Source organism: Passer montanus, unplaced genomic scaffold, assembly GCF_014805655.1.
Source record: "Passer montanus isolate IOZ18808 unplaced genomic scaffold, ASM1480565v1 scaffold21, whole genome shotgun sequence".
In the NCBI taxonomy this organism is placed as follows: Eukaryota; Metazoa; Chordata; class Aves; order Passeriformes; family Passeridae; genus Passer; species Passer montanus.
The window spans coordinates 3521714-3537567 of record NW_024366703.1 but is presented as its reverse complement, the minus strand read 5'-3'; the positions used below and the strand labels follow the sequence as shown (position 1 = coordinate 3537567).

At 36.4% G+C, this 15854-nt stretch overlaps 1 protein-coding gene across 8 annotated transcripts in view; it reads left to right on the top strand.

Annotated features, from left to right (window-relative positions):
• PLCE1 (phospholipase C epsilon 1) overlaps positions 1-15854 on the top strand; it is a 140238-nt gene that overhangs the window by 93058 nt on the left and 31326 nt on the right. For 6 of the 8 annotated variants that reach the window (XM_039708931.1, XM_039708932.1, XM_039708929.1 and 3 more), the window contains 8 exons: positions 4714-4859; positions 6628-6886; positions 7559-7767; positions 10285-10326; positions 11411-12077; positions 12577-12759; positions 13603-13720; positions 14128-14287. In XM_039708931.1, coding sequence (XP_039564865.1) covers positions 4714-4859; positions 6628-6886; positions 7559-7767; positions 10285-10326; positions 11411-12077; positions 12577-12759; positions 13603-13720; positions 14128-14287 — 1784 coding nt within the window. The remainder of the gene's footprint in view (positions 1-4713; positions 4860-6627; positions 6887-7558; positions 7768-10284; positions 10327-11410; positions 12078-12576; positions 12760-13602; positions 13721-14127; positions 14288-15854) is intronic. The other 2 variants (XM_039708937.1, XM_039708934.1) reach the window with 1 other exon arrangement.

The window sequence follows — 15854 nt, the reverse complement described above, 5'->3', positions numbered from 1 at the left end:
AACCAGAAGATTTTGTTTTACTTGCTAGCAAGGGTAGTTGTTAAACTTCAGGCAGGCAGCTGTGTTTGGTAATTTCACCTCTGAAAGCTGCGTCTCTCAAGTATTATGAAGTTGCTAAAAATGTAATATAAATATAGAAGAGATCATTTCTTCCATGTAGCATCACCCACTGAAGTAGCTTGGGAATTGCTGTAAAAGTTTTACAAACTGAAGCGCTGGCAAAATGAGTGTAAAAAACTACAGATGATAAACACTGCACATTGCAACTGGAAATTGTTAATTTCCTCCCTCAAAGCACCACTACATTTACATTCTCATAAAATATGAAAATTAAGTTAATTACCATTTAAAAAAAAAAGGAGATATATAGAGGATAGTAAAGAATTTATATAAATATAAGTGAATATATATATTCATTCATATGTATATATATATATATATAAATAATCTAAATCTTGAGTATTAGAAGACTGAAATAAGAGAATGAGTGAAGAAAATCTGTGGCAAATTTAGGGCTAAAGTTAATAATTCAACATGTATTAAATGCTGTTCCTTCCTGTGTACTACATGGAGTGAGGTTCCCATAGAGTGAATGATAAACAACCCTGTAGGTTGCACTTGTACAGAGATTTAAGGTCATGTACCATAACTTGAGGATCAAGTTCCATCAAGAGTGTCTCTTTCATGTCCTTCATGTTTTATTAGTAAAAGCAGCTGACCCTCAGTAATAAGCTATATCCTGGCCCTGACAAATTGGTAGATTTTTGCCTGCATATAGATTTGTCTTGAAATCAGTGGTAGTCCAATAATTAGTTAATCAAAAACATAGCCTCATTTTACATTTTTAGTGACTGATATGTATTTCTCATGTTTAAAAGTAAAAAAAAAAAATTAACACTGAGTAAAAATATGCCTTTCGTAAATGCATTAGCAATAGCTAACCTGAATTTACTTGATGTCTTTGACCAAAGTAAGGTAAGCCAAAAAACTTCTAAAAAAATTAGTTAAATTAGTTATTGAATACAACAGATTTTGGTGCAGTTAAAATAGTAGAGATGATAGAAAAAGATAATTTCAAAAAACCTGAAACTGTACAGATCTTTTTTACGTATTGCTCAGTATAGCTTGCATTGCCAAGATATTGGGTACAGGTCCTGTGTGCTCAGATTCAGATTTGAAGGAGATTCCTATATCTATTAAACTTTGCAAATAAGGCTACTTTCTATGTATCTGAACTTAATCTGGCTCAACGTCGTTAGTGCTTCTATTAGGGCACCAGAAAATGTTTAAATCTTAAGCAAACATCTATTCAATTTTTCTTGTTTAGCACTTAATATTAGTGTCCAGTAATCCTGAAGGACACAAATTTTTATTCATCTGAATGAAAAGACTGATGTTATTATCAACTTGTTTAAGTGGATCGTGTGTTAATTTATTACTTTTCTTGTGTCTTGCAATCATGTGGGTTATCGCAATGAAGCCAGGATACATTTTCTCATGCTTTTCAGACTCATCAGCAGCGCAGCGGAAATCTAATTATAGGTTTGCCGTGATGATTTCTGTTCTGAGGGGAGCTTAAAAATGAGTTACATAAACAGAACTATGAAAGTCAAGTGTGAAACAAAAAGTAAACTAAGGAAATAATGACTACTGTGTTGAAACGTAGATTGTGATTTTATGTTAAAGTGCTGTCCAGCACAAAAACTTGGTCCAAAAAGCTTTACTGCTCTTTCTGACAAATACTTGTAATGTATTTTGATCTCCTTGGCAAGGCTGCTCCTGTGCACTCTTTGGCTGGGATGTGCTGTGTGTGCTCAGGCACTGCCTGAGCCCTGAAGCTCTGGTGCTGATGTCATGGCAGCTTGGTACCAAGGCAGCTGATGGTGCTTCATCCTCAGGTCAGGTGTTCCTTGGCTGTGGTGCAGCTGGGGACATGGCTCTGCAAGCCAACCAAGAGAGAAGTGCTGCAAGAGGAGGTGCTGTTTTGTATCCACTTGGCTGGAGTGTCCAGAAGTCAGAGCTTGCCAGGGTGGGGTTTCCCTTTGCTCTCCACCCTGACTAGAAAACCCCTAGGTTTAGTGACAGAGAAATTGTGCCACATCAAAATACCATCTGTACTAATTGCTTGCCAAAGTAGAAGAAATAGGATTCTGAATTCAGCTTCCAGGTGAATTCCATAGCCAAGAAATACATACCTGTAGAGTTCTTCTCTGCTTTTCTTTTGTGTGGGGTGCATCTAGTTCAGCTGTACACAGACAGCATCTGAGGAAACCCACTTCTGAACTCCCATTTCAATGAAAATTTGAGAAGTTTGTTATTTCTTGAATACCATCTGTTCCTGATCTCCAGGAAAAATTAAAATACCAACATTTCTAAAGCAAGCATGTTCATTATTTCTCAGGAGTGGTTTGTGTCTCTAGATGCTCACTTCTGTCCCCTGATTCTGCCCAATCTGTTATATCTGCCTTTGCCTATTCTGTTTTAAAATTAAAAGATTCAGACACTTTTTTTTTCTTGTTTAGTGAAAGATTTTTTAAAATGTTTTTTACTCCTGTATTGTTGTCCTGCAAGAGGAGTGAGCATGACCTTCATGGTGCCTTTTGTACCCTTCTTTTGCTCTTACATGTTATACAGCATCTCAAGTCTGCAAGGCTCACCCATGCTGCCCTTTATAGTTTTTGTTTGTGTTTTCAGATTGTAAAAATTCATCATGCTGTTTTTAGTGGTCTTAAACTCTCTATTAAATAGAATTTCAGCAAGAGGCTGCCCTAGTTTAAGGGTTTCCTCTTAATGGAGAGTCTGAAGTCAGTTGCCTTTTTAGACATTCTTTCTTAATTTTGATACTGCTTTCTCCTGATAATTACATCTTTACTACCTTAGATTAAAACATATCTGTTTAAAATGATATGATTCTTTGAAGTTTCTAAAACCATGTTGATCAAGTCATTACCAATTTGGTATTTCATAGCAAACAAATATTAATTTTTTTGTGAGATTGGATGTTTAGCAGTTGCATTCCCTAACACAGCCATTTATGGAAAATGAGAATAATATCCAAAAATAATATGTCACTTTATTCCAGCATGCAAAAACAAATCTGTGCCACAGATCGGACTGTTCTATTTCACAGTTTTTGATTTTTAAATGGATTTATTTTATTACCTTTTATTCTGGTTTTGCCCTCATTTGACCCCCGTGCCATGCAGTGCTATGGTGGTTTGTATTTTCCATACCTTCATGCTCTTCAGGTATGCACTTCTTTGTTGATTGAGTTTTTATATTTTAGGCGTAACTAACTGAACACTTAAATAAAATTTTAGCTGAATACAGATTCTCATTCTGAGCTGCTGCAGTGGTTAGTGTGCTGTCCCTGACACACAAAACCTATTAGAGCATCCCCATAGTCACTGTCCTCACTCCTGAGTATTTCCCCAGTGAATGAATCTTCAAGAATTCAGTTCTAAAAGTGTGAATTTTTTTTTCCGATATAGGGGGTATGACTTTTCTTCTCATATGGACATTTCTCATTTATTGTTCTTGATTGATGTTACCCTCAGACAGGTTAAATAGTAACTTAGATTCTTTGTAGTCTTTGATTTTCCTGCCTCAGGAGCGGGTGGCTCAGAGCACTCAGTCTGTATAGACTTGCATAAGTAGAAGCTTTATGTATTTTCAGTGGGGTTATTTTCCTGTTAATACCAATGCATTTACATTTTATTTCACATGGTTGGTTTTTTAAATGAAAGTCGATGGCCCCTGAAGGGTGAACTAGCATTTCCTAATTTTTATAAGCCTCACTTCTTCACAGTGGTATTATCTGTAAACACTTGAGTCCTTCAGGACCAAAGAATGGAACACAGTGTCAGTAAACAAATCACGTTTATTGCCTCCTAAGTGTTTACACAATGACAAAAATCAAGCCTCCAGGGAGTCATATTGTAAAACGAAACAGTTGGTTTAAATTAGTTTTCCATGTGAAATATAGCTACTTTTTATGGATATTGTGGGAACATAAACTGGAAAGAAAAATTTGCACACTGATAAAATGAAGGGTTGATTTTCACATACTAAGTTGATTTCTGATTCCGGGATTAATTAGTTACTAAAGAGAAGTTGGTAGTGTGGACACACTTTGGAAGATGGAATTTCTTTTTATTTACTTCATTCGTGATCTTGCAAACAGATAATGCAAATTATCTGAAATGTTCAGTGCATATAGGAATTAGCAAAATTGGGCATTAAATGCATTTAGTTTTATGAAATTAGCCAAACCCAAAAAATTCCAATTTATCAACTTTCACTGTTCATGTTGTTAACAAAGTTTATATGGGGCTGAGTTCTATAAGCCGTATTAATGAAAAATTACACTGCAGATCTCTCCAGCAGCTTTAGAAGTCAGCGCTAGCTGAAGCTGTCCATTTTCTTCTGTGGCATCAATGCATATTCAGAATATCTTATATTAAGATACAGTAGTTTTTGTTTAATAAAAGTTTTTTTAGATTAGTTAATGATTTAAATGTTGCAATGTGAACGTCACTGTGTAGGTTGTGTTTGCAATGCATATGTGATTTGGCTATGAGCGTGTAAGTGGGATTTTGACTGGTGCCCTCCTGATGGAGGAAACCAAACAAACCCACGTTATCTGTCAAGGATGCATCAATGCTCCAAGGGACATTGCTTTGGCTGACCATACTGTCTGTTTGGTTTTACCAGGTGAGCTCCTGGGTTACCTGGCTGATCCTCACTGCAGGTTCTATGGAGGAGAAACGAGAAGTCTTCTCCTACTTAGTACATGTGGCAAAATGCTGCTGGAATATGGGCAACTACAATGCTGTAATGGAATTCCTGGCAGGGCTAAGGTACTGGCAACTCTTTTTTTTTTTTTTAAATGGTTTTTCAGTGATAGATTACATTGCAGCTTCTGTTAAGCAGATGTCTCTAGAGAACAATGAAACTAAACAAAAATCCATGGCTAAGCCACATCATCTCATGCTGTGACTTTCTAGTAATCCCTTTTCGAAAAATGAAGCGTGCTAAACCCTTTCTTTTTTTCTCAAAATTCTCTGAAGACTCCAGCAGTTTTCCTGGTGGATGCTGAATATGTTGCATTAGAAATTTTTTTTTCACAGAAATTTTTAAAAATATAAAAAGAAGATGGGAAAGAAGTTGTAGTTTATCTAATGAGCTGCAACTAGTGTAACTTGGGATTGGAATTTCCAGAATATAAGTGAAACATGATTGTAGTGATGCTCTAAAAGGATCAGTCTTAACTGTAAAAAATAAACTACCTGAAAATGACAAAAAAGCCAAAAAAGACCAAACACCCAAATCTGTGTTTTAACCCCTCTGATTTACTTATACAGACTGATGTTGGGATCTCATGCTGTCCTGGTCTTATGTAGAAGGACTTGCATTATCTCAAGGAGGAGAGAGTAGGGGCTCAGAGACAGCTGATAGCGTGCTTTCCTCTGGAATGACAGGTTCGTGCAGGGCCAGGGGAGCAGGAAGGCAGTGCCTTAGCACTGGCAGTTCAGAGGGCAGCAAATGGCTCTGAGCAGGGAAGAGTTAAGATCAAGTTTCCCATCTCTTGGCTTTGACCCTCCTTGTATAACATTTTTGTGTAACAAAGCTCTAAAGTGTTTGCATTGCTGTTCCTTGTGGTTCAGTAAGGACCTCATTGAGCTATTTGTTTATGGTTTTGGTATATAAAGCTCTTTTGGGACACTCATAGGCATGGGGAGTATATTTCAGCAGAACACATCCACCATCTCTAAGCCATGTAAAGTATGAGGGAAAATGCAAGGCAAATTGAGGGCTTCATTTTGTCTCTCACGTGTCTGCACAGGAGAGAAAGGAAGGGAAGGCTGATGCTGATGAGCAGCATTTCAGGACAGGAATGGAAAGTTGGGTTAAGGGCAGTCTACTGTGAGTGTATCTTTGGATCTTTTGGTATGTCTGAGGCCGGGGGTGGGAAGAAAGGCCATGTGATTACACAGACATACAGAAGGTAAAAGAATTCCCAGAGGTACTCATAGTCCTTTCAGCTATTTCTGTTGGAAATCAGAATTTCTTTTCAGCTACAGCTCTGCACTGTTGCCTGAGAGCTTGAACATGTCCCTGACTTCCTTATTTCTGTGAAAGTAAATAATTTGTGAGCAAATTGGGGAAGAAATCAATGTAATTTTTTTAAAACAAATTTAATTAAAACTCTTCAACTTTTGCTTACTTTATGGATTGTTCATAATATAGCTGAAGGAATTTGTAAGAAACACTCTGATATATCTTTATGCTGTTATCTCAATCTTTTCTTATTTCTTTATGGGCCCTTTGAAATTTTAGGCGATGACACAATAAAAATGTTAGAAAGCCGACTGGTATGTTTTATGCAGCTGGGCTTTTATTAAAATGTGAAATACTGCTCCAGTAGATCAGACTGCTAGTTTCTCATTTTTAGTTTTGTTCTTTGATAATTCAGAGAGGGAATTTTTATAAAAGTAATGGTTGATTTCATTCATTCATTTTTGAGCAATTATAATTTTCTCTATTTCATATATGCGGTAGGTGTTGAACTTGAAGGTAACTTGTTTAAATTTTTTTAATAAATGTTGCGATCTCTTCTTGCACTAGGTCAAGAAAAGTTTTAAAAATGTGGCAATTTATGGACCAGTCTGATATTGAAACCATGCGAAGTCTGAAGGATGCTATGGCACAGCATGAGTCATCATCCGAGTACAGGAAAGTGGTCAACCGGGCGCTCAATATTCCAGGCTGCAAAGTTGTTCCTTTCTGTGGTGTATTTCTAAAAGAGCTCTGTGAAGTTTTGGATGGAGCATCAAGCCTCATCAGACTCTGTCCACGATATAACTCCCAGGATGAGACATTAGAGGTAAATGAGACAAATATTCTGAGATGTTATGTTCTTAGCCAGTGCTTTATTTTATACAATCTTACACACAGGCAACATCAAATGAAAGTTTCTAAACCAGACTGCTATTAGACTGGTCAGTTACATGGACCTCAATTTAATTCCCATAGTTCCTTAGCAATTTAGATTTGGTTGTTTCTACCTAGTTCAATATCAGAGTACTGAGAAATCAGCGTTAGTAATAAAGGATCTTGTTTATACTTTGGATCAAGTAAGTATGTAAAGCCCAAAATGTATAATTATTTTCCGATAAATACTCTGATCTTCCACTTAATTCACTGGGAATTGGAAGTTTGCAGTTTCCTAAAAACAGAATTTAGAAGCTCAGCAGATCAAGCTTTTCCTCTATGGAAAGAAACTATTCTTATGAGTTCTATTATTGTAGTTTGAAAAGAAAAATACTCCTGTTAGATGAAACATTAAAGACTGAGGCTTTTTTAAGTTTTCAGGAGTTACTTTAACATGTGTTACTTGATTTATGAAAGGATTTTGTTTGTTTTGTGTTGCAAGTAGGCACAAAATCCCATGGAAAATATATAATAAATATTCTTAATAGTAAAAAATTCCACAGTGAGAAGTAGATGACGCAATGTTCTATTTGTAGCTATACTAATCTTTTAGGTATATGTCTAGTTTGTTTCAGATTACAGTGGACAAGATAATTTCTTACAACGAGTAGGCCAAGATGGTTTAAATAATCCAGAAAAAGAATCAACAACAAACAATATCTTTCAAACAATTCGGAGCTGCAATCGCAGTCTGGAGTCTGAAGAGGGTGAGGATAATGTCAGTGAAGGGAGCGACTCAAGGAAAAACTCCTTGAAGGACAAAAACCGCTACCAGTAGGTCTCATTTTATTTACTGTCATCACTCCTATATATCTTGGTTTTGGTCTTTGATTTTCTTTTACCAAGGCTTGCCTTTAGAAATAAGAGGAACTTTAACATCTTTCCTTGTATTTATCCATTTCCAGTTAAAAACTTTTCTCCCCTGATACTCAACTGCTTGGAAACTCGCTGTATAGCTATATTTTCCCTCATGATGTAATTACTTCCTCTCATGATAAGGGTAAATCCTTTTTGTCTTACACAGAGAGCTTTAAAAATCCACAGTTACAATTACAATTTTGATCTCTAGCGACAGGAATAGCACCAGGACATATTTGTTATCAGAGCTCAGAACATTATATTCTGCATGCTCAGGCAGTGTTCTGGCCCCTTCAAAAAAAGCTTATTTATTATCCTTCAAAAGACTTCTTCTTTTAAGGACATGTTACTTTGAGGTGTTTCAGTTTTGTCCAGGAAACATTCATGTGTGAGTACATATTTTGAATTTTCAGGTTGCTATAGTCCTGCTATTTTGCAAAGAAGTTTACTTCATTGTGCCCTGTGTAAAAAAAGCCCAGTGTTCAGTAATCTGATTTCACTTTGAAGACCACTCTTGAAGACTTTACTAGTCACCAGCAGGAAATGCAGAGTTTAGGACATCACATGATCTTCCAGAATGTTGCTTTGCAGAGAAGTTTCATTGCAAAGCCCATGTAGACATAGGTGGGTCAGGTCAGCTTTCAACTAACTGTGTTAGACTGACTTCAAATTAAGTAACAGAACTTTACTGCTGTGAGGTGAAGTACTGTAAAATTACATGAGGGCTTGCATTAAAAAACATGCTTAAGTCACTGCTGGAGTTATTTTACTGATAATGTGTATCAGAAATATCAGTATGTTCAAAACTATCCAACTTACTTCAGCTACTTAAACTTTAAATCTAATAAGTGACTGCCTGAGAGGCAACTGCTATCTTCCTGTTTAAAATGCATTTATTTCATTAACATGTAATTCTAAATTTCATTTCAAATAAATAATCATTATTTCCTGAAAGGATGGTTTCTAATAGAATTATTCACATCTGGCTTTAGTTGCTTCTGGGAAGTGGTGCACTAGATTAAGCCAAAAAAGGCAGACCCACTTCTCTGCCCACATATATTATCCCTTGACTTACTTCAAGTAATACTTTCAAGTACTAATGCTTTCTTCCAGGAATTACTTTTTGTTAATTAATGTGCTTTAAAATCAACTTGCAAATCACAGTTCAAATGGTGAATAAGTGAGGCATATAAATACTTCACTTGGATGAACAAAATAGAAATTAAATGGAGTTCCTTTTTTTATGTCTATTAAATAATTTCTTGGTAAATTACTTAGGCTTTATTCATAAATGTAGTCTAGTGAGTTGCACTCCAAACTAAAGTAGGAATTCAGTTTTTTAAAAATCCCAGTGTGAATCAGAAATAAAAATTTAAAATTTAAATGAACAAAACTGCTGATAGGTAATTAAAGTTGTGTTTCCTGGTTCAGGCTACTACCTGCTCAGCTATGTCTGTACTTCTCATGCAGTAAATACTGATTTTAACAGTAAAATACTTCTAGGAGAATAGTTCTGAAGTACTGATTTAACTCAAGTGTCTCACAGGCTTTGGAAATTCCTTATTCACTTGCCATACCTTTCCTGGATGTGCAAAGAACTGGCACAGGAGCAAATTGCTACAGAGCAGAAGCACCATGTTCTCTTGTACTTGTATGGAGGCTGTGTTTGGTTTATTTTTATTCCTATGAACAGCCAAAGGGTTCTAAGGAAGAAATTTAGTCCTCTTTCTTGTAAGACCTGTCATATTTGCATACAGTGTTATAAAATCCAAATTATATCATAATTACACATTATCTGATAATTGTAGCATTGTGGTCATAAAGGCAGAAAAATACACTGTTTCTCATTATTTTATAATTGTAAGAAAGATTTTCAATTAGTTTTTCTTTTGATGATTTGGATTAGTATTGTGGAACATGAATGCACCAAAGCTGGTAGGTTAATTTGATTTGAAGAAAATGAAAGGCATCTAATAAAATCAGTGGGCAGTGGATATAATTACTTTCCTAGTTGCGTTAGCAAATAAGCTCTATCACTCCGTAGTCAGTGACCCATCTAATTGCCCTGGATTTCTGTACATGCCAGATAAATATCAGACATTAATCTTTCTTTGAACTCTGTTCTGACGATAAATTTTTTAAAAATAAAGGTATGCAGGAAAATGAAAAAAACAACCCAACCAAATTTGAAATAGAGTTTTTATGGAATTGTTAATTACTGAGTGACATATGAAGACGCTCCTTATTTTGAATCATTGCTTCATTGGCCTGATCTTATCTTCACATTTAAACTTTCCAATTACAGTAAATAATGTATAACATAGTAGGGAAAAATCTCTTTTTTTTTTCTTTTTGTATACCTTGCAATTTTCTCCTCTAAAACTGCAATCTGTGTCACTGTTTCCTTTATGTTTTCATTTCCTTGCCTCTCAGGGCAGCCCATGTAAAGAAAGCCCCTGGTCCAGCCCAGGCTCTGTAAGTGCTCTCAGGAATTGGTAGTGGTGTCGCTTTTGGCAGCTCGTGTCAGAGGCTCCATTTCTGTCTGTGGTTACGTGTGTGTGCTTGGCTTACCTGCTTCTTGTACATTCTAATCTGCAGCCTGCAACATGTGAAACAAGGCATAAACAAAGCTCTGCCATTTCTGCTGTGATAGACTCCTCCAGCCATGCAAAATACATGTTACAGCATTTTTACAGAGACTAGTTGAGTGTTTGGAGGGCATAGGGGAGAAAGAGCTGCCTCGGTTGTTTGTTTCATTTTGAAATGTAATTTTATATAATGCAGATAAATATTTCAATTTACATGTATCTAGTAAGACAGTTTATATCAGCTCAGTTAAAACACATGACCTTTATTTGTAGAAATATTTCTTAAAGAAACAAAGTTACACTTAAGACCAATGCAGTTATTTTGTCAGTCCCTTCACCACAAGTAATAAAACCTCAACCTATTTGCCACTTTTTTATAAATTTGATGAAGAGACAGAGATCTCACCAGTTAATAAATTTGTAGAGGAATCATTGCTGTATGGAATTTGTGCATTCTTCTGTGGAAGGTATGTATTTTAAACAGTATTTTACTAGTGTTAATCAGAATATTATATAATGTGAAAGGTCTGCACATTAAATCAGTAATAGAAGAGAGATTAGAAGTCCTGTTTGAAATGCACTATATCCTGCTAACAGTTTCCACATATGGCACTTAATATTTCAGCTGAAGCAATCTTACACAGCAGATTTAGAAACTGGTATCACTTGGCCTTAAGAACCAATCAGACACTTTTTATTATTAATGCAAAGTTTGGAAAGTTCTAGGAAAATATAATCATATTGTTTCAGGAGTTATAAGTAATTGTAGCAGCATCTCTTTAATTGATGCAAAATTGCAATAACATGAATTGTAATACTTAACAAACTACACAAGTTCCTGTAAGTCCCAGTTATATAGTGATGATAGTATTCCATTTATTTGAAGTACAGCAGAAAAATATTCATCAAGCATAGCATAAACCAGAACATGTATCACTAAATATAAATCTCTCATCTTTGCTCACATGCAGATTTTTCATCGGAGATCTTTCAGATTCTGAAAGTGACATATTCGAGCAGTTGAAAGAATGGGACACAAGTTCAACAGAAGAGCAGCAAAAGGCTTTTTGCCATGGGATAGAGCTCATTCCCTGGTACGTGTTGTCCATCAGGGCTGATGTCCATCAGTTCATGCAGCAAGGGGCAACCGTCATTCATTACGACCAGGAGACACATCTCTCAGCTCGCTGCTTTCTTCAGCTCCAGCCTGACAATAGCACTTTGACTTGGACAAAACCCACTACAGTTTGCCCTGCAAATGCTAAGGCAAAACTGAGTGTGCTGGGCAATACTGCTGAGCTTGGTAAATACCAGTTTCTTGGTAATACTGGACTGGTGGAAGGTTTTTTGGACTTGTTTTCAGCCAAGGCTGTTTATATGGGACACTCGGGCATTGATATGCACACTGTGTGTGTTCAAAATAAGCTTTGCAATATGTCCCTTGAAGAAAATGGTATAACACTACTTTATGGACTTCAGACTACTGATAATAAGTTGCTGCACTTTGTTGCTCCAAAATACACTGCCAGAATGCTGTATGATGGATTGCTGGAATTGACTAAAGCTGTAAGAAAAATGAGGAGATTCCCTGACCAAAGACTACAGTGGCTACGGAAACAGTATGTCAGCCTTTACCAGGTAAAAAGTGCTGTGATTCTCTATAAAAAAGTTCAAAGATATAAACAGCTTAATGTAATGCAATTAGTTTCCATTATAAGTAAGATTAGATTAAAGATCAACACTAAATCTCTAATTTTGTAACAATGGATTAAGCAGCAAGATCTGATTCTCCACACAAGGTTATGTCAAACCTTGCAAGTTTTCCATACACTGAGGTTAAATTTTTTTTTCTTACAAAGCTCTTCATATGTTTGGAGTTTTGAAATAAGTATTTTATTAAAGAAAAAAGGAAAAAGCAATGACTGTAGTTTTAAAGGGCACGAAAATAATGAATGATAATAGTTAGGGCCAAAAGCATCCCCAAAGCAGCAAACAAAATAGCTCTGGGGAATTCATTCAGCAATCAAAAATTCTCTCCTCTTGATGTTTCTTCCACTGGTTCCTCAGAGATCTATATTATTGCTTTAAAAATGTGTCCTTATTCTCCTTGTTTTGTTAACGCTGGGAATCTTTGTAGGAGGATGGAAGGTTTGAAGGCCCAACCTTGGCTCAGGCTGTTGAGCTGTTTGGAGGCAGACGATGGAGTGCAAGAAGCACAGGCACAGGATCTCTCACCAAAAGCACTGAGAAGCCCAATGTGCAGAGAAACAACACTCTGGGAATCAGCACAGCTAAGAAAAAGAAGAAAGTACTCATCAGGGTAGAATATTTTATTATTCATGTGTTTTGTTTCCTCCTTGCAGTCACTGTGTAGCTGTGTTCTGAACCAGAAAAAAGAAGTTAGATGATGATGATGATGATTTTAAAACTGTTTATTGTCATTTTGGGTTTGAGGATTATTATTTTCCAATAGTTTGCTCTTTTTTCATGCTTGCAGCATTGTTAGGACGTGTAGGTGCTGGGGCTAGCAGAATGGGAAAGAGTCTTCTTGCAGCCTTTAGGTGCTCCCTCAGTATAAAGATAAAACACTGGTGATGATAAAAATCTTAACATGCAAAGTGGAGGTTAGTGTATTTTCTTTTAATCCTTTTTGTTTTCATATTTTCAAAAACACTACCGTAGTTATTCCACATTGCATTAGCTTGCATTTTATCTTGCATGGGTGACAGAAACATGACCTAGTCTGGCAGTCTCCTCTCTTTTCCTGGACAAAACTGCTTTCAACAGTAGGCAGGAGAGAGGAAAATGCAGGACTAGCACCTCTATGCTACCCACATTTTCTAGTGGGCAGGTAGAAAGATTCTCAAATGACAAGATCCATCCTCTTTAGGGTTCCAGTGCACCACTGAAATAGAGTAAAACCAGCTGCAGCATTCTAGAGAGGCACAATCATTATCTTCTGTGCAATGTCAAACTGAGGTAACACCTAATGGTCCGGTGCTATGTATCTGCTTAAGTTGTCTGTTTTCTACTGTTATTGGCCTCACAGGAGTCTCTTTCATAAGGAATAGCTGATTTATCTCATGGTTTTGTTACAGATTGTACTGAAATGAAATGGAAATAGTAGGTTTGGGATGTTTATTATCATGCTCATTATTTATAGGGTGAAAGTGGAGAGGCCACTGATGATGAAATGGCAACTCGGAAGGTAAAAAGCTGTAAGGAATATCGTAATAGAAGTGGTTCAGATCCTCAAGATATTGATGAACAAGAAGAACCAGGTAAATATATTGCTTCTGTACTTAAAAATTTATCAGGGTTTTTCCAAAAGCCTTTTTATGCAGACATTTTTTGCAGTGTTAAAAATAAACTTATAAAGTTACTTTTGCAGTTGAAACTCCAAATCTGTGAACTCTTGTTGTGGATTCTTACAAACGCTGAAATTAATTTCTCTAGTTGTTCATAATTGTTCTCTTATTTAGTTTCAGTAGCATTTCCCTTCTATTCAGATAAACTACATTCGTAAGTGTCGTTCAATACATACTTTTTAAACTGTTTTGGGACAAAACTAGAATCCTGCAAGTGTCTTACTGTGTTTTAATGAATTTTCATATAGTTCTCCTGGACAAAAGCATTTTTATTGGGTCAGATGTTGTAATTGTGATGAAAACTTTTGTTTTCTCCTTAGATCAAAATACTGTTATTAATTCTTCTCCATCTAACAACCTGCCATCAAGAAGAGCTCACTCTCTGACAGCATCTGGATCTCCCAACTTAGGAGCTACATCATCTTCACCAGCAAGACCAGTCTCCTCTCCTGTAATATCATCAAGCAAAAGTCAGTCTAGGTAAGGGCAAAATCCATTTGATTTAAAAACAAAAGAAGCTACTATTACTTATTTATTATCTAATGTAGGGTTTGTGCCCAGCTGGCAAAATCTGACAAAAACAGCACCAGAAATGTCATTAGCCTTTTCGTAGCCATCTAAAACACATTGTAGAAGAACACAAGACATTTAAGCTGAAATGCCATGAATCTGAGGATGGCTTTGTAGCAAGTCCCTGAACAGCATGTTTCAGTTTATAACTGTTACAGAAGCAGATTGGAATGCTGTTCCAAAACTACACAAATACAGAGTTTAACTCTTTCTGCAGATCTTCTCCAAAACAGAGTTATAGGCATTTTTGTATAGTGAAAATCAACAGAAATGTTATAGATGTGTGAACTGAAGTTCTGAGGTTTCTCACCACAAATTATTTCTACCTGAGGGAGTAATAACCTTTGCTGACATTCCTGGTGATGACTGTAGTACTCTCTTGGGAAATGGAGGAACTAATTTGGAGTCTTTCTCTTACAGGCCTCTTTTTCCTGAAAATTCATCCTTTTTGTGCCACTTAGGCAGTGTAAAAGGTTATGCTGTTGCAATATGTATATCATAGTGCACTATTATATTAATGCTATGGATACTAATGGCGATGGTAGTAGTAATTACAGTATTAATAATATGTCAGGGATGTGGACAGTACTTCATCACATACAAGAAGTCAGTCTCAGCAGAGGCTTTCCATTGCCTTTCTGGAGAAGGAATGCAGAAATATCATTATGAGTGTGAATCTTGGGGGTTCCAGGAGAGCAACAGTTAACAATGGAAGAGATTACTGCTGCTGATAGATCATTATATTTGTAGAGACATGTCTTGTACAATGGTTTCAGCTATGTATTTCTTGGGGATTGTATTTATGCTTTAAATAGTTGGATTTGGCAACAGGTGTGATTAGTAGAGTAACCTCTGAAAGTGTGGTTGGGCTAACACTGCTTTGTGAGCCTCTGTGTTCCTTTTATTTTTCACTGTCATTCACAAACTTGGATTTGTCTTGGTAAAAATTTTTTTTTTTAAGGGTCAGAACAGCTTTCTTTTACACTGAACTGAAGAAATACTGCTTTACAATCTCTGGAAAATTATTCTGTTTTGCAAATCTTCTTTTTGCTTTTATGCCAAAAGTTGTTTTCTCTAAATTAGATTAAAAGGTTCAATGGAGAACTCACATTCCCTGGAAAATGACAGCTCATGTTCCTTTAAATCGTCTCAGGCCTGGGTTTCTGCATGGATCTGTGTGTAGCTAAGCACTGTGGACCTCCCCCATTTGTCACAGATTTTCCCTGGCAAAGCTGTCTGGCACTTCCACAGCATCACTTTGCAGAGCAGTCCCAAGTTTGCTATGACCCTTCTTGATAGAACTTGCTCAGGACGTACTTCGTGGCTGTTTAATCTGTCCTGAAGGTGTCTTCCTCAAAACAGATTTACATGTTTGACCCATTATCTTGACCCAGTTTTCACACGCCATTAAGAAATTCGGAGCACTGGAGAGAGTTTTATTCTGAACATAAGGAGCTCGCAGCTTCTTTTGTCATTC